The 19,710-nt window shown below is 41.7% G+C and overlaps 1 protein-coding gene across 15 annotated transcripts in view; it reads right to left on the bottom strand.

Annotated features, from left to right (window-relative positions):
• Positions 1 to 19,710, bottom strand: part of FHIT (fragile histidine triad diadenosine triphosphatase) — a 1,448,428-nt gene that overhangs the window by 157,929 nt on the left and 1,270,789 nt on the right. For all 15 annotated transcript variants that reach the window (XM_049715382.1, XM_049715384.1, XM_049715385.1 and 12 more), the window contains one exon: positions 18,859 to 18,927. In XM_049715382.1, coding sequence (XP_049571339.1) covers positions 18,859 to 18,927 — 69 coding nt within the window. The remainder of the gene's footprint in view (positions 1 to 18,858; positions 18,928 to 19,710) is intronic.

Here is a 19,710-nt window from a genome sequence, read left to right as displayed (position 1 = left end):
TGGGTAGGTGGTGGCATACTGAATCAAGCAGAGTCAGGGTTGAAAAGAACAATGCTGAATTTCCACACACACACATCCTCTCGCTCTGCCTCCTGCCCACCTTTCCAGCTCTAGCTATTTTCACTCCAGCTACACCCCAGAACTTGCAGTGTTCTGAACTTATTAGTGTCTTGGGGTAACTGTATCTTTACTGACACCATAATTCAGTACAGTAAAATAGAATGTTCTGCACTGTCTTATGTGGTAGCCCCTAATCACATGTGTCCACTGAGCACCGGATATGTGGCCTATGCTTATGCAACACAGGAACTGAATGTTTCATTTTGTTTAATTTTACTTAATTTAAATCTAAATAGCCACAGGTGGCAAGGGGCTACTGTGTTGCACGACACAGGCCTACATGGTTTCCTTTTCTCCCTCCCTTATTGGTCCAGCAAACTCCTACTCATCCTTCAAGACTCAACTCAAATGTCCCTTCCCCCAGAATGCCCTTCCTGTTCCCCCTGTGGCAGGTGCACAGACTTTGAGAATATCCACGTATCACACTCTACTACAATTATTTTATGACATGTTGATTCTCCCACTAGATGAGAATCTCTCGAGGGCAGGGAATCTGTCTGGCTCATCTCTAAATCCTTAGTTGAGTGCTTGGCACATGAGAATTATTTGACAAATATTTGCTGGATGTTCAAGTGAGATAGTGAAACCATCTTTAGATGTGAACAAATATAAGCAGAGCTTCCCAGGAAAGATCTTCCCAGGGAAGGTTTTACTGCCTTCATATAAGAAGTTGCAAACCAGATATGACCTTCAGATTTGGTAGTATTTTGCCATGTGTATTTTTTTTTTAATGGAAACTGTTTTTCAATGTTAAAAACTAAGACTTCCAGCATTTCCAGGAACAATGATTAGATTTGGAAGTTTTAGTCCCACTTTCCTGCTTGGGGACAACGAAACAGAACGGAACATGCAGCTGCATCTTTTGGATAATAAATACAATCTACAGATTCTGTTTTCTTACTCCTAGCCAACTTTAATCACTAATGGTCTCTGTCTTTCTTCTGTGGGCATTTGACTTTTTAACTCCAGACACTGAATGAAGAGCCACAGAGATCAAGTTCAGACCCTGACCTCTCAGTTACAAAAATAAAATACTACTACTAATAAAAGCAACACAGCAACAACACAGCAACAACAATAATGGTTGCTAACATTTAGTGAGCATCACAAGCCGGGTATTCTACCTGGCAATGAATAAGCATTGTCAGATGGAATCTTCCAAACCACCCAGGACCTAGAAAATAGTCTTAGCCTCACTTTATGAATGAGGAGACCAAGATTCCAAGGGGTGACACTGGGAATCAGCAGAAAGTTCTGTCCCCAGGTCTGACTATCACCAGAGTCCTTGCTGCCATTTCTCCACGACAAAGCTGCAACCATCCACGTTTGTCCTGACCTGGATTTAGACCCCGGCCGGGATTCAAAGCGGGAGCCTGGGCAAGTGACATAACCCTCTGGGTTTTGCTCTTCCACTAGCCATGAACTTTAGAAATAAGAGCTGACATTTCCTCCAGGGACACATGCGGGCACATGATATGATGTAGGTAAAACGGTAAACTTCTCAGACATTTTTGCAAATGGAAAATGATCTCATCTGAGTAGGTGGATAATGGCTGGCAGAAGGCTGACAGCCCTGGAGTAGGGAAGCAGGAGAGATTTTAACCATTTAAGGAAAACAAAGGCATTGTGGCTTCTGCTGGCACCCAGCCTTGAGCAACAGGAACCCTCACTAGGGAGAGAATGTCTCAGTGGAACTAACGAAAATGTGACTCCCCAAAGGGTGCTTGTAGCTTTGAGCCAGTTAACTGAAAGGATGCAAATGAATGGAGGGTTTAAGAATCAGTTGTTGTGGGCCCAGCACTCTGCGAGGCCAGGGAACAGCAAGCTTTTTCTGTAAAGATCCAGAAAGTAAATAACTTAGGCTTTGCAGGCCATCTGTAAACAAATGAGCATGGTGGTGTTCCAATAAAACTTTATTTGCAAAGCCAGGCCGAGTGCCCACCTGCCATTGTTTGCCAACCCGTGAGCTAGGCAACAGGAAGGCAGAGCAGAGGCTCAGTCAGAGACAGAGACGTTGCACCTGCTCTTCACCATCATCAAGCACCGTAACAGGGACAATACAAGATGGTGCCTATTGGATTCATCTCTCTGTGTAGCCCCAACGCACTGAGGTAGACAGCTGGACAGTGACAGTGACTTAAGCTACAGGCCCTCCGTGGCTCCAGTCCCAGACTAGCCCCAGATTGCTGAGGACAGTGAGTCTCTGCCTTTCTCCCAGTAAATGGTTCCTCCCAGCAACTATGCAGGCTGGAGAGCAGAACAGGTGAGGTGACATGTCTTTCAACCACATGATATATGAGTAGTACCCTGGAAGTTGCCGCACAAGGACGCTTAGATTTATACACTTAGACAAAACTGAATGACTTTCCTCTCCTTGAGTCAAAGAAGTTGACTCCTTCCAGGTGCCACCCTGGCACCCCCTCGCACTAAGCCACCCTCTTGTGCTTGAACTGCTCATTCTTTATGTACCAGGCAAACACAAAGACGAGGGGTGGCTTCTGCCTTAAGCCAGATTGTTTGGAGCCCATGCAATCCTTCCTTCATATGATAATCTTGAGGTCAGTTGTTTTTCTTCCCACTATGTGACCAACATCATTCAAAGAAGCAAAAATTTACTTCCTGTTTTGTCTGCTAACCTAATCCCTCACTGTTCTTATGCTTTTGTTCTCATTTGACTGTTTTCCTTTATAGTATTAGGCCTGCTCATTTCTACACTATCTTTTGTACTTTACTATACTAACTTATGTTTTATTGTCATTTTTATTCTTCATTGTTTTACTTTACAAGGGAAATGGTGAAGAATACAAGAGTGGGTACACTGTTAGGAAATGGCCTTGGCCCAGAATCGGAAAGCCAGAGCTTCAGACCTAGTCCGCTCTTGCAGTCTATGGAACCCTGGGCCAATGAGTGAATATCTTCAGTTGCTTTACCTACAAAATAAAGTATGCCAATCCCAGAGAGACTTTTCAAGTGTTAAATATGAAGATTCTTCTTACAACTCAATAATAAAAAGACATATAAGCTGATTTTAAAAATGGGCACTTGATCTGAATAGACATTTCACCAAAGAAGTTATACAAGTGGCCAATAAGCGTGTGCAAAGATACTCAACATCATCAGCCATCCAGGATGGCTAATCCAGTCAAACCACAATGAGATACCGCTTCACACCACTAGGACGACTATAATCAAAAAGTTAGAAAATAACAAGTGCTGATGAGGATGCAGAGAAATTAGAACCTTCATACACTACTGGTAGGAACGTAAAATGGTATAGATGCTTTGGAAAATAGTCTGACAGTGCTTTGAAAACAGAGAGTTAGCATATGACCCAGCAATTCCACTCCTAGGTGTATACCCAAGAGAAATTAAAACATATGTCCACACAAACACTTGTATATGAATAGCAGTATTTATAGCAGCATTATTCATAAGCAGTATTTACAAACAATGTTATTCATAAAGAAGTAAAAACAATACAAGTGGCCACCAACCGATGAATGTATAAACAAAAGGTGGTACAGTCATACAACGGTATATTACTTGACAATAAAAAGAAATGAAGTACTGATTCGCGCTACATGATATATGAACCTTGAAAATGTGTGATTTGGAGTTGCAGCAACATCTCCCACCCCAACCCTCACAAACAGATTAGGGAAGAAAACTATAACGTGACATTTCTCTCTAATTTCACCCCAAGTCAAGAGAGAAGTAGCCTGAAAACATGATTTGGGAGACTTGGGAAAGCCCCAGAAAAACCCTGGAGAGTAGAATCCCAGGACTTCTGCCCAGCCAAGAGTAGGAAGCACTATGAGAGGTGCTTGGCAGGAAAGATTGATAGAACTTGGTGGACAAGGTCTATCAATTCAAGGATGAAATTCAAGAATGAGCTGGAGGCGCATCAAGTTTTCTGACCTGGATTGTTCAGAACGGGGGTGCCAAGAGTAAGGATGGGCAGAAGAGGGGCCATTTAATGGAAGAAGGGGATGCATTCTATTTTCAGATGTTTGAAGTTTGAGCAACTTACCCCTTGAATTTAAATGTCTGAATTAAACTAACCCAGAACCTCCCAAGTAGTAAGCCTTTTAGCAGTGAGGTGACTGTATGTAAAATGTTAATTGAATATGAAAAACTGATGGCACCTGTAAATTCAGATTTTTTTTTAAAATCACGTTTTTTCCCCCAACCACTCTGAAATCAACCAGCTCCATAACTCTTTAAAATTTTCACATTTCAAAATTGCATATTGTAGAGCCACAGTCTGAGTCATCTTGCACTTAAAAAATAACCATGACAAGTATATCAGAGAATTAAAAGAACTGAATGTGTAACTTCACCGATAGAAAGGGCAAAAATCCAACTCTTACAACTTATTTAAAGACTATTTAACTCTTCAAGAAGATTTATGATAGGTAACTTTCAAGACAATTGTTTTCTATATCTAGATGATATTATATGATCCACAGACATCAGAAATCAAGTCAATTCACAACTAAACTTAAAAGTGCAAATACCAATGCTTTGTGGAACTGTATGACCAGTTTTCTGGAAGCTACTGAGTGACTCTGGAACTGAACTTTTAATTAAAGGGAAGGTGGGAGATCCAACCATCAGATGGGTTCAACTATGGGCTCCCTAATGAAACTCACTGCCCCAAGTGTGGGGAATATTTCCTTTTCAAAAGACCCCATTCTCTCTTTGCATATTCTGTGTCTTTGCAGACACTGTGTCTCTGACACTTTGCTCTAAGAGAATAACTAAACAGTTGAATGCTCTCAGATGGAGAGAAGTGGGTCTTGAGTGGACACAGTGAGCCTCAAGGATGTGAACACAATCCCGTGACTGTGTCTCTGTGTGTGTGTATATATACACATGTGTATATGTGTCTGTGTGTACACAACTTGCACAAAACTGGTTTTACTAATTTCCTAGACTTTGAGAACTAATTTCCTAGATTCTTCTCTCTACCTCAAGTTGGGTATTATTAACCTGGGACTTAAAAAGAAATCTCAATAATCCCAATATTAAATGCAAATCTTTAAGGTAATTATGTAAGTATTGAAATTTTTTTCTTAGCTAAGAACCTCCCAGGTTTCAGCAGCATTCTCAAAGGGGTCTCTTACCCAACTGGATCAAGAACCACAGCAATGTGGGACCCCTAAAAATTAAAGACATTGAAAGTGTATTTAGTGAATCTGCATTAGATGGAGAGCCAGTGCTTTTTCGGATTGGTTCCTGGAAGTCCCAGTCACTCAGTGGGGGGGTCACAGCTATGTCTCCATTGCCTAAATGGTTTCCCCTCCCTATTATTCTCATATCCAACTAATTATTCTCCTATTATTTCTAACCACAAAATAAAATTCCAAGAGTTTTAGAATCAGACTTAGTCTCTCCTTTCGAAAAAGACTATTGTTGTCACTTTGAAAACTGTAAATAGCATTCAAGATGACATTCAGTTTTAAGTTTGTGCCAACATTTAGTGGAAATGTCTAAGTTTTGAAATAGTAGGGAGCTCACATTCCATCTGGTGTGTTTTCATTTCGTCTCCCCTTCTCAGTGAACTTTAAAAGTCAACTGCAGTATCAATATCCTTTCTGCTATGCTAATGTGACCTCCAGGTAGAAATCAAAGGGAAGGAGTCCTCAGGGCAAGTGGTTCTTTCTCAGTTGAACTTGTTAGTGTCATGGAATCACAAAGTATCAGAGCTGAAATTATGCTTAGCGGTGACCTAGATGAGATGAATGCCTCTCAGTTTGAGGATAGGAAAACTGAGCCCCAGACAAAGGGAACTGACCAGGGTCTCATGAGCCATGGAGCCAGGACATGAGCCTCTACAGGAAGGAAGGAAGGTGGTCATTTCCTTCCCTGAACTTGGCTGGCTCTCTATCACAGCACACTGCCCGGGGTATTTAGGGGTTCCTACTCTCTCCATAGTTACTGTTGCTCATTTCTTATCCATATGAGGCAAGTTAATATTTCAAAGTGATCACTGATGTGTCTTTTCCCTCTTGACCCTCTCCTGGCTGAGTGGAAGTGTCTCTACTGGGTAGCAGGAGTCTCCTGCCCTCACCAACTTGTCTTCTAAGTGCTGAGGGCACTGCCCCAGTGTGAGAGAGAAATAATTCAGGCAGGAATAAGGAGGCAGAATAGCTCTACCTGCCCGTCCCCAGACTTGAAAAAAAAGAGTTTCAGACGGGAGAAGGAACAGAGTTAAGAGAGAGAAAGCCAGAAAGACAGAGAGCGAGCACACTAGGGCAATGCAATCCAGCCCCTTTTCTCCCCCCAAAGCCCAGGCTGAATCCTGAGGTTTGCTGATACGTTCGTTTTATATTTGCTGCTGTAACAAATTTCCACAAACTTGGTGGCTTAAAACAACCCAAATTTATTATCTAATAGTTCTGGAGGCCAGCAGTCTGAAACGAGTCTCAACCAGCTAAAATGCAGGTGTCAGCAGGTCTGCGTTCCTTTCTGGAGACTCCAGGGGAAAATCTGTTTTCTTGCCTTTTTCAGCTTCTAGAGGCTGCCCGCATTCCTTGGTTCATGGCCCACTTCTATCTTCAAGGCCAACAATAGCCAGTAGATTCTTTCTAATGCTGTATCACTCTTGATACCAACTTTTTTCCTTCCCTCTTCCACATTTAAGCACCCTGTGATTATACTAGGCCCACTGGATAATCTGGGAAGATCTTCCTATCTTCAAGTCAGCTGATGAGGGCCTATTTTTAAGGTATCCTTTCCCCTGCCTCGCAGAGCAGGAAGTCAGGGAAAATGTTATCCTGAAGAATATTTTTTCCTAAGAAGTCAGAGAGTGGAAGCCCCAAAAAGGCCATTTCTCTGGGTATTTCAAACTAACTCGTAGGTCAAACGTGACTATCTCCCACGAGGTCCTTTCCAAAACCAAAGTCAACGTCTTTCTGTTCACCACTGGTCTCTGCCAATGAGTAAAAAGGAACATAAAACATCTGCTTTTAAAAAAATGACTCCATGTCTTCTTTACATTACAGAATTATTGTGCATTCTTTATATAAAGTTTGGGAAATGCCAAAGAGTACGAAGACAGAAACATGAGTGATCTATGATTCCAGTATCCAGCCGCGATCCCTTTTAATTACTAGCTGCACATGCTTCCGTCCTGTTTTTGGTTTGCATATGCCACTCTTTTCCTCAATATTATATTCCAATCTTTTATGTCATTAAAAATATTTTAAAAATATATTCCAATCTTTTATGTCATTAAAAATATTTAATTTTATGTCATTAAAAATATATATTTCATATATATGCATATATACCATTAAAATATACTCTTCTATTATTTGTCATATAAATTATTTCCCAGGTAAAGACTTTTCTAATTAAATAGATAAGTTACTCAAGTTTTATAGGCCCATGCTCTAAGATAATACAGACGACGACTATGAAACAGACAACAACATTTGGAGCCCAGAAGGGGAGAAAATAGAAATAGCTATTAGTCTCTTGGTAGGGTGTTGACACATTTCCAAAATATGAAGGTGCATGTGTACTGTTCCATCTTGGATTGGCCTATCTTAAAGAGCTGATGGGACCCTCACAGGCCATTTAGAAAACTAATTTCAAGTAGACTCCAGAGATGGGTACAAGGGCTAGAGCCAGCCTTTGTGATTTGACTCTCGAGTTACCAGCAAAGTCTCACTATACCTCTAGACTAAGGCCTGATATTTCAGCTTTAAAATCCCACTCTATTCCCATCAGGCTTTGCTAGTTTGAAAAATACTTTGTCATCTCAGGAAATGTAGCCACGTGAACTACTGTTCTTAGAATGAAGGTACAGGCTCTTCTTGTGCTTTGTTTTTCCTCAGTTCTAGTGAGCAATGATTGACATACATCATTGTAGAGAGGAGGTTTAGACAGGAAGGAAGGCAGGACCCAAAATAAGGAGGGGGTGTGCAACTGATAAAGGAAAGCCATGGAGCTGAAGAATGGGAAAGCGGGGGCTCTGAATTCAGAGCGTTGGGGCTTCAGCAGAACGAATATCTCTTGAGAACCTACGCCATTAGACAGTGGGATTTATTGGGTGTGAGGAGGTAGGAAGGACAAAGGTAAACACCTCTGGGAGTTCACAGAGGCAGCAGAGTGAAAGAGAACTCAGACTCTGGAAACAGAAAGCCTGAATATGAATCCCAGGTCTGTTTCTTACTCTTTCCGTGACCTCAGAAAAGTTACTAGGTCTTCAAGCGCCTCAGTTTGCTTAGTATCTGTTGGAGGTAAACATAACTCCCTGCTCTCTCTTGTATTTCACTGGATGCATTAATTCAGCAGCATGTAATGTCATAATCACACCACATTCTTCCTCTCCACTGGATGGTATAACCAACTGATGACATCTAACCTCTTTTAAAAAGTACCAATAGATGAAACCCCTTCAAGCTCCCCATGCTCTTGATTTTGAGATGAGTTCTGAAAGAAGAAACTGTTCTAGTGCCCCAAGGAAGGGAGGTAAATGGCAGACACACCATGTGGATGGAAAATGGTTTAAGAAGACAAGTCAGATTGCTTATTTCATGTCATTTCAGGTTGCTAAAAAATATTCAGCCTCCGTTCGTTTTCACATCAACTTGCTAGGGAACTGTGGACCGAAACCACCCACCTTGACCACGCCCGCTTGCCTGAGTTGTCTCACAACAGGAGGTCCCGATAAGGAACACGGTGCTGCCTCCGAAAAGGAGAATGCGGGAGGAGGCCGAAAGAGGTCATCTAGGAGATGACCAATCTCCTAGAGTCTTTCGCATTGGAATTCATCTTGGCTGAGAGAGGCGTGCACCACCAGGAAGGACCCTGAGTCAGACTATGGTCCAAGCAAGATGATTGGCCAGACACACCCGGAAACTAACCCCGTTCCCATAAAACCTGAGACTGTGAGCCATGTAGCAGAACAGTTCTCCTGGGTTCCCTTTCCCTGCTGCTCTCCATCCGAGAGCCCCTTACCAATAAAGTCCCTTGCTCTGTCAGCACATGTGTCTCCTCAGACAATTCATTTCCGAATGTTAGAGAAGAGCCCACTCTCGGGCGCTAGAAGGGGTCCCCCTTCCTGCAACAAACTGACATGGCCAAGATTATTGGAGAAGCCAGCTGGAAGGTCATACATGGATTTGACCCAAATGTGCAAATTCCTCTTCAATAACTGAAGAGTTTGCTAAGAACAAAAATTCTTTCAAAGGAAAAAGAATGTGCTGGAACAAGGCTTCACTGCAGTGCAAAGGGTATATTCTATGAGTTCCTTAGTTACTGCTAATGTAAGAAGGATTTCCAACAGGTACTGGTGCAGCTGGCCTAGAAGATATTTATGGTCCATTGAGAGTTGTAAGCAAGGACTGTTTCTTTTTGAGGGGGGAGAAAAAAAAAGACAGCAATTTCCTTTTAAATATTTCAGTGTGCTATCATGACATGAATACACTACAAGACATGCAAAAGTATTTAAATGGTTCCAGTGCACAAAACCAGCTCAGAAAGGATGACCTTGGGAGTTGTAGAAGCTTGGCTAGAGTGTGTTGATGACTTCCTTGTATTAAAAAAAAAAAAAATACACACACACAAAACTATAAAAAGGAGTTATAATAAAGTACCCAGCTGGGGGCTGAGGGGTTAGATCCTAAAAGCAGAGAAAACATCTAACTCTGGAAGATGCCAATTTCCTACATTTTAAGTCTTACATACTTGATTAGCAGCCGTGTGTCCAGGGTTAGTGGAAATCTAGGATGTGAGGGGGGTGTGTGTGTGTGCGTGTGTGTGTGTGTGTGTGTGTAGTGTGTGTGTAAATGTCTCTAAGGTTGAACAGAGCTCTGGAAACTGTTCAAAGTTTAGCACTGGAAGGCAGAGTCTCTAAGAAAATCACTTATCTCATTATCCTTGAGTTTTCCATAAAAGGGAAGATAATATTTTCCTCAGACCAAAGGCTTTGTAGTCAAACAGACTTTAGTATAAACAAGCTTTGCCACAAGCTGCTTAAAAGGTTAGGCAAACACTTACCCTCTGTGAGGTTCAGCTTCAAGATAATGGTCTTAATGATACTTATCCAGTAAGGTTTATGAAGAATAAAGTAATGTACGCACAGCACCCAGCATAGAGTCCAGCCCATTGTGGACTCTCATTAAATAACAGTAATGAGTTTATTCTATTTTTCATTAGTCCTCTCCCTAGGAACAAAGCTTAAGAACTAGAATTGTTTATTATTGTTAATCTGTTGTCTGTTACTGTCAGCCTAATGCTATTAGATTTTTTTCTCCCCATTTAAATATGGAAAACATGAAAGACATTGAGATTTCAATAGCAAATTCAACATGAAAGAACTTGTAATAAATTACTGTATTGACCCAATGCATAGAATTGAGAGCTATACAGGGATAGGAGCCTTTTCTAGATTTCTTTTTTATTAGAAAGAAAATCAGGCATCTCTCAACTTGCTCCTCTAAATCAGGAGGTCATAAAAATCTCTAAAAAGAACTGCTTGCCATGAAGCTAAAGCAATTTGAAAGACTTAGAATAAGATTCTAAGTCAGAATTTCTTCTTCCGGAAGAGATTTCCTCATTGTGTTTGAATGTCTGGATAGTGTGGGTTGCATACTTGGGGCAGCTCAGAAGTTTAATGTGCTCACAAATTATTGAGCTGCTATGTCTGTGAAGGCTTCTCACTCACAGGCATGCATGATAACAGTCACAAGCGATGACACTGAACCCGTATGATCTCCCCTTAATGTGTTCTTTGGATTTGGAAAATCTCCTGAGTCTTCAGAGAAGGTGGTCTCTGGCCAGTCAGACTCCTCACCCACTCCCACCAACTCCTCAGAACGCTTCTGACACACCCTCAGGATGATGATGATGATAACGTTAATAATTACACAAATGATAAAAGCTAGTATTTGCTGAGCATTAACTGTCCACCTGGAATTGTTTTAGTAATAACACTTAATTATCACAGCGGCCTCATCACAGTCCGCATCTTACAGATGAGGGAACTGAGATACAGAAAAAGTTCGGCAACTTGTACAAAAACACAGAGCTGAGAACGAACACCAAGTCTGGAGTCAGAGCCCCAGACTCAACCCCTAGACGATACTGAGTCAAAAGGACATTTAATGTGTTTCTTTTCAAAAGTGGAACAAGAAAGTTCAGCCACCCGAGTAATGCGTGATTGGGCCACCCATAGAAAAGTTATAATCTTCAGAAACAGTGATTGACATGGTGGCTTATCTGTCCTCCAAAATTCATGGATTATTTTAGGAGCATCCCTGGTGAAATTAGTAGCAACAAGATTTTTTTAAAAAGGTAAACTCTGTGTAGAGGGATCTATCTGGTCATCTTTGAGGTCATTTCATCTTTAAGACTTCAACAAAGTCTTGACCAGGGATGACGGAACCTGACCTAATTGTTTAATGACATAATTCCTATGTTATGATTTTCAGGACCTGGAAAAATAAATTATTGTCCTTTGGATTTGGAGGGCCAGGGTGAAAAAATTGAGAGGTTTTACATCAAGTTACACTTTATGAAAACTAATGAAGCTAACTGGATTGAATAAATTCTAGAACCGCACCACCCAATCTGGTAGACACTAACCACATGTAGCTAGTCTGAGTTGAGATTTGCTGGGAAAGTAAAATACACATGGGATTTCAAGAACTTATACAAAAAGAGGATATAAATATCTCACTAATAATGGCTTATATTAGTTACATGTTGAAATGATAATATTTGGGTTATACTAAGTTAAAAATTATATCATTAAAGTTAATTTCACCTATTTCTTTTCACTCGTTTTAACGTGGCTACTAAAACATTTTTAATTATGTATGTAACTCACATTCTATGTCTATTGGGCAGTGCTGCTTTAGAACACAACGTGCAAAGTACGGACGGGGGACGTTGATCATAGATAGATGTAACCTGATGGTGACAAAAGAACACCCACATTGTGGGCGCCCAAGCTGGGACTCCAAACGCCAGGCTCTGCTTCCAGGGCTCTATGTACGTTCTGTGAAGCAGGCAACTCAGAGGCCTATTGTTCATCTCCGCTGGAATACGACACATGATAGTTTCAAAGAATGAGCCCTGCTCCAAGCTAAGGGGTAACAGGATATATTTATAAAGGTTATTTGAAATAAGTTTATCTTTCTTTGTCTAATGAATGACAGATGATAATTGAAAAGCAAAAGCATTTTCAAATGCTTTGGGGCTTTAAAATTGTATTAATTTTTATCTTCACTTCCCCCTAATTCTTGCTTATTTAGCTTTTCTTCTTTAAGAGAGAGATCAAGTCAAATGTTTGGGGGCTTTTCTCTTTGAGGCTATTAAAATTTATTGATATAAATGTGTCAATGCTTAATCCATGTCTTTTTTATTCTTGCTGTATTTATCCATTTCTGCTCATAACATATTCCTCCTGTAAATTTTTTTCTATCCCTATTCCCCACGCTCTCAATTCTCTAAGTAAAACTGATTTGGAAACATTTGTTATACAAAATCTTGATAGTTTGCTTTAGTGGGTCATAGGCTAAACAGTTATCAAAACATTTTGGACACTCTTCTTAAGTGACTCTTCATTGATAGCTATGCCAAGAACCGTGATTATAAACCTAACCAAGACTTTAAAAAATACACAAATGGCACAGTCTTCAAGTCTTGATATTAACTGAGGTTTGACACAATTAACAGTGTCTGAGAACAGAATTGTGTGAAACGGGCAGAAAGACAGAAAGATACCCCAGCAACAAGGATTTCTTGCAGCAGGTATTGTCCACCTTAACTAGCAAGCATCTTATAGATTTCTGCTGGAATATGTCTGTTTGGTGAGACAGTTCACTGATGAAGGCACGCAACAATGCCTTATTTAGAAACTGATGAGGGTGGGCCACACAGAACAGTCTGATGGAGTGGTTTTACTTGGTGCCATGGAGGGACTGACATGCAGTGAATTTTTTCTTGCTTATTCCCCACTGATATGCAGCTGAGCACATTCAGATGAGACAGAAGAGCAGCTGTGGGAAAACACCCAGGAGTCAGACCATGTTTATAATTACTTCACCCAGGGTGTCAGATCTCCGGAAGCTGACTCCAGGAAAAACCACAGAGGTGGCATCCTTTGCCTTGAGGCCCATTCTGTAGATACCTGTCCTCTCATCAGCAGCTACTCTTCTGCCTTCTTTCATTCTTTATTTCCTCTTAAGTGTCCACTGACTTCATGATATTCTCTGGAGGCCCCCAGCCCACCATCACCACCATAATAGCTTTCCAAGCCCCTCAACATTCCACATGCGTAGATGCCATCAAATATGACTAATCTGAATTACATCCTCCCTGAATTCTTACCTCTACTAGGAAAAATGGGTGGGAATAACTTTTAACCAGATAAAGGCTACTCTGCTAATTTTGTTTCCCTTTTCCAAAGGACATAGAGATTTAACTGAGTAATAATCTGACATAAGTAAGGGAAAATCAGATGTCTACCAAGTTCTTTTATCATTAAAATAGGTATCAAAAGAGCACCTGGAGATCCACTCAGAGAGAATTTGAGGTCACAGATCATTAAATTATCACACTATATATTTATTTGCTGGTTATATCACATCCAGCTTCTTTGAGTTAAAAGTTCTCACGGGGCTTCCCTGGTGGCGCAGTGGTTGAGAGTCCGCCTGCCGATGCAGGGGACACGGGTTCGTGCCCCGGTCCGGGAGGATCCCACATGCCGCGGAGCGGCTGCGCCCGTGGGCCATGGCCACTGAGCCTACGCGTCCGGAGCCTGTGCTCCGCAACGGGAGAGTCCACAACAGTGAGAGGCCCACGTACCACACACAGAAAAAAAAGTTCTCACGAGTTGAAGAAGAACCAAAGGCGTCCTTAACAAGAGCTAACAAAGTTTACAATCCGAAATTCTCAAACACTGTAAAACGCATCCCTCAGTCCGAGGACATCATTGAAATAAAGCTAATTAACTGTCTCAGTGAAACATTCCTTCCCTTTTGGAGAGTCAGCTGGGGACCCATGGACTTTGAGCCCATTGTCAAATGGTGTGTGAAAGAGATCCAAGTTCAACAATAAATATTATCAGCAATATAATCGTTTTCTCCAGCCCTCAGGGCCAAATGACCTGCATTTTAGAGAACTGATTTTGTCCAAGCATTGTATTTAGCCAAGCAATTGTTTCCCATGATATGCTTGAACCCACAGTTGCTCTGTCTATGAAATTCATGGTTGAGTTTTTCCAATTGCTGATTGCTAGTCCCACTGGCCTGAATAATAGTCAATTTCTTCATCCGTAATGGGTTTTATATACAGTGCACAGTCACAACCATTCAATGTCACCCATAAACATTCAATGAATTGTCCAATACAGTTATGAGAGTTGCTTACTTGGGACACAGCTACGGCAAGCCTTACTGTGTTAATGAGATGATATACCACGACATTAGGCAAGGGGTGTTTCCAGCCCCCGCATTAGCTGTACATGCTCTCTTATCTAAGGACCCACTTATGTTATTATCATAATCTTCATCAACTTGTCAAGATAATGAAGGGTCCACTGAGTTCAGACAAGGCCTCATGTAATTCATGGAAATTTAAATAACATAGATATAGAAAGGGTTTAGGAGCACCATATAAATGAGATCTGCATGGAGAACCATAAAGAAAGGGCTTTACAAGAGATTCTGTCTTGGAAAGGATGGAGTTTGAACTTGGTTTTGAGGGAGAGAAGAGAGACTAATCCTCTGAAATGAGGAAGATAAATTATCCAACAAAATGCATAAAGACACATTCAGGACAGAGAGCTGGAGGAAGAGCAGATGAAGGTGAACTCAGAAGTGATAATCAAAGTTGGAAAGAAAGGAAGGGAAACTCTTGTGCCTGTTTTCAGCAAATCCCACATCTGTATTTGTTACAGACACGCAAGTTTGGGTTTCAGGGGAGGCAAGTTTCTTATCAGCTTTGACATATGCCTACCAGACTTGCTTAGCAGTCAGACAATGTTTATAATTACTTCACCAAGCCCTTCTGATGTGCCACAATTTGCAGCCATCTGTACACTGATTTCTGACCAACAGACTTCATTCCATCAATGCTCCATTAAAATAACCTCAGATGGCTGATATCACCATGTCAGAATCTCACCCAGTGTAGCTATGAGTTAATAAATTGACCTTCTGAAAAGCCAGATGTTCTCTCCTTTTAAATGATGTAAGGACTAGTAGGGAATTTCAAGTTCCTCTATTTCAACACCCTGTTCTTTCAGGTATCCATTCACTGAACAACTATTTATTTACCTGTTCTATACCAGATTAGGTCCCTGTTCTCATGGCTTTACAGTGTAGTTGGGGATGCAGGCACTGAATAATACACTAAGAAGTTATTTCAAGTGTGGTAAATGTTATGAAGGAAATAAACATGGAAATATGATAGCCTTCTCCTGGAGGGGGATAGGGGATTAGCTGTCTTAGATGAGGTGGGGGGGATCAGTAAAAAGGACTCTTTGAGGAGGTAATATTTGGACTGAGATTTGGAAGAAGATATGAAGGGGAAGAGAAGATGGAAGAAGGTACAGTCAAAGAAAACAACATGTGCAAAGTCCCTGTGGTGGGAACGAGAATTTGACAAAAGCAAGTGGTGAGAAGGAATGAGGCTGAGAGGAGCTGGGAAGGTGGGCAGACCCACTACTGCGGTCAAAGAACTCACCCAGGACCACAGCGTTGTAAATGAGGAAGTAAGGAGGTGAAATGGATGTTACAGATGAGTGGCATACAGACTGGACGGAGGATACTGGGGACTAGTAATATTTGAGTGGTAGAGAGAAGAGGAGTAACCCATGAAATGCCTTCAAAGGCCAGGCTGGTATCATAAACAAGTGAGGCAAGCCGGGTAAGAGACAGGGAGTGGTAGTGACCTCGAGAATGAGTGACACGCCTAATAGCATCCAGACTCATTAAAAAAATATGTTGCAGGCAAAATAAAGCACGCCATTAAAAAATTCTTCACAAGCAAAATAAAACACATATGAGGAGGCAAACAAAGCCCACGGAACATCAGTAGGCAACGCCGAGCTGGGGGGAAAGCAGGAAAGAGGCTGGGAATGAGAAAACTCATTAGAGTGATCTCATGTAAGTCAAGGAAGAGTTATATCTTATATCTCCATGAACTGAACAGGAAAGGATATATTTTATTAGGCAGTAACCCGAATGCTGTAACACTAACAACAACAACAAAAACCCTACACTATTTGTTACAGAACTTTCGTAACCTAAAAATGGAGGCAACCATCAAATGGTCAGATATGTAAAGACAGGAATCACAGAGCCATGTGGCCCATCCAAGAACTGGACGGACAAGTCCTCCTGAAGAATCGCGGTCATTCACCCTGTGCTTGCACGGGTCCAGGGATGGGAAGCCCCTCCCTCACGAGGCACTCTAAGTATTCAGAAGTTTCTATAAATTTGACCTGTTGTTATGTGGAACTGACACCTGACTCCTTGATGCCTAACGGTTCCAGATCTGCTCTCTGGAGCCATATAGAACAGCTTTAATACCTTTTCTACCTGCCAGCCCTTCAGATACTTAGAAAGAGTGACCCGGTCATAGCCTTCCCTCTACAAGCCTTCCCTTCTTCCGACAACACATCTTCACCTTCAACGACTCCCCAAGGTAACCGTTTCCAGGCTCTGTCATCCTAATCACCTTTCTGTGAACCTTCTCCGATTTGTCACCATCCCTCTTAAAACAGTGCCCAGGGAGAATACAGCATTCCTAGCCAATTTATCATCTAGAGCTTCTCCAGGCATCATTTTCTATTTCTGCAGCAGTAGGAATACAATTCCATTCTACGGAGTTCAGTCTCCTGCTGTCCCTGCTCCCACTGCCCACCCTCCCAGGCAGTATGTTTGTTGTATTTCATGGAGAGATGCATAATCGGGGGTGAGTACTCCCATCAGTATAAAGAATGCTGCCTCTCATTACTCCATCATTTCTGATTAAGGTCACTCAGTCTAATGTCCATTACATCTTGTACCAATAACGCCTGTGCAATGCCTCATGTTTCTCGTGCTGCTTCCTAGGCGTTATCTTATTATGCGCTCAAACTGGAGACGTACTTTTGCACAAAGAGTAAGATGAATCTCAGAGTGAGCAGTTTAAGACAGAGGGAAAACTGGAAATCTGACCCTTGAAAAGAGCGCTGGATGGGGGCATCCAACGACCTGGCTTCAAAGCCAGGTTTCCATTTACTCACCGTTGCTGGTTTTTTTAAAAACAAAACTAATAATGGTAATAAGAACAGAAGCAGTTAATTATTAATAAATGCTGGTACATACTTTACCAGCACGTACCACACTGGTACATACTTTAATAAATAAAGTATGTACCCATACCTGTGATAAGCTTTTCATGTACAGTATGTCATACATTACATGCAACCACCTTTTGAAGTGTATGTATTATATATTATCTACATTTTAAAGAAAAGGGGATTAAAACACAGGGTTTACATGACTTTTCCAACATCACGCAATCCCAGTAGGCGGCACTGGGATTTGAACCTAACTCTGCCTGTCTCTGAAGTTCAACATCTTCAAGTCTCGTACCACAATCTCCCTTAGTGGGGACTTACGACTCAGCAATTAATGGGGAAAAAGAAAACTCTTCTAGCAATTACTTCTCCTGAGAAGCTTCTCCTAATGGGTAGGAGACAGGGACATGTGTTGCTTCACCTGTGAGGCTGGAGACACTGGGAGAGTGTACACGAGAGAGCAAAAGAGTGTGGAGGAGAGAAAGGCCACACACCAACCAACCTCAGCCTTGGACATCATGTCTCAAACTGGGCTGAAATGTAGCCCTGCAGCTTCTGTCACAAGCACATTTGGAATATAAACAAGATTTCAAGGGGACAGTTCAGCCTAAGAAAACAGTGTTTTCACCTCTCCAACCAAGCACTCCAGAGCCCCACTGCTATCAGATCAGCTCTTACACGTGGGGAACACAGGTGCCCTCTACTTGCTGAAATAAATATTTAAACTAAAATTTTCTTCTGATATGTCACACCAGCATATCCATGATAGGGTCTGCGCTCCGCACAGCACAGACAGACATCTGAAGGTTCTCATGTAGATGAGGTCCTAGCAGCAGATCACCTGCTTCTTGCTGCTCATCTTTATAGTGGTTTCACACTTATATCTTTGAATGGAAGTAATAAGTTAACTGCTAAATGCTTATGACACAGGGGTTACACTCATCCTTCAAACCAACCTAGTTTCTGCTGACCATAACTCAAAGTTCCACTCTGAATAAATGCTGTTAGGAGAGGCAAGTCAAGTTCCAAAGTGGTTTTAAAATTAAATGTAGTGTTCAACTAAAAAAAGAAAAAAACATATATCAATCTGCTTGATTTCCACTGGTGGCACTCTAGATTATCTCCTACAGAAGCTCTGGGCTGTGTCTCCATGAAAATGTTTAGTGCCTTGGTAAATGACAGGACAGAAATCACAAAGACACTTGGTTTCTGCCACATTACATTTGAAAAAGAAAATCATTATAATTCATTTGTCTTCAGTTTCTGCAATGACCATTCTCGGCTCCTTGGCCTCTACTGCCACTTCCCAAGTCTTATTGGGTAGAATCCCATTTAAGACCATATACGCAGGGTTCCTGGTTCATTAGGTTGATTTCCTCACACTTCCAGCCCCGATAATCAAACAATAAGATCAGAGAGAGCAGACCTACCTCATCATAGACGCTGTCATTCCTGCGAAAGTCTCCAGCCTTCCTTGGGAGAACGTGGATGTGAACATGCTGAAAAAGTACAAGGAAGAAAGAATAAAATGTGATTATCTCCCCATATATTTCTAGACTTGAAAATGACGCTCCCATGAAGTCCAGTTACTCCATATTGGCTCCTGCTGGATTATTTTTCAGAGGAAGATGATGGTCACCTTCAGTTAACTATATCTGAAATCTGCAGAGAATAGAGGCTCAAAACAAGAGAGGGGGCTTCCCTGGTGGCACAGTGGTTGGGGGTCCGCCTGCCGATGCAGGGGACTCGGGTTTGTGCCCCGGTCCGGGAAGATCCCACGTGCCGCGGAGTGGCTGGGCCCGTGAGCCATGGCCGCTGAGCCTGCGCGTCCAGAGCCCGTGCTCCGCAACGGGAGAGGCCACAACAGTGAGAGGCCCGCGTACCGCAAAAAAAAAAACCAAGAGAGGACAGTGTGGTGGCATATGTGAGAGAGTGAGTGCCAGTGTTTTAGGGGCTCTGTGGAATTACCCATAGTTGTCAGTCTTGGTTGTATTTAGCCAGTGCTTTGAAATGACAGCATGTCTTAAAAGGTTACCATAGGAACTCGGAAACTGACAAGAAAGAAGGATTGGCTAACAGAGAAAGGCGTAAGTAAAGAAGCACAGGAGCCAAAGTAGAAAGGAGTATGGAGCAAGTTACAGAACAGGGGCTTCAAATAATAATCATATAATAGTAACATCGATAGTTCTCACTTATTAAGTGTTGAGTTACTATGATAAGAAAGCTTTTATCTCGTTTAATGGTCTGAATAATCCCCTGAGGCAAGTTCTACTATGATCTCC

This window comes from Orcinus orca, chromosome 10 (genome assembly GCF_937001465.1).
Source record: "Orcinus orca chromosome 10, mOrcOrc1.1, whole genome shotgun sequence".
Taxonomy (NCBI): domain Eukaryota; kingdom Metazoa; phylum Chordata; class Mammalia; order Artiodactyla; family Delphinidae; genus Orcinus; species Orcinus orca.
The sequence above is the reverse complement of the archived record's forward strand: the minus strand, read 5'-3'. Positions and strand labels throughout refer to the sequence as shown.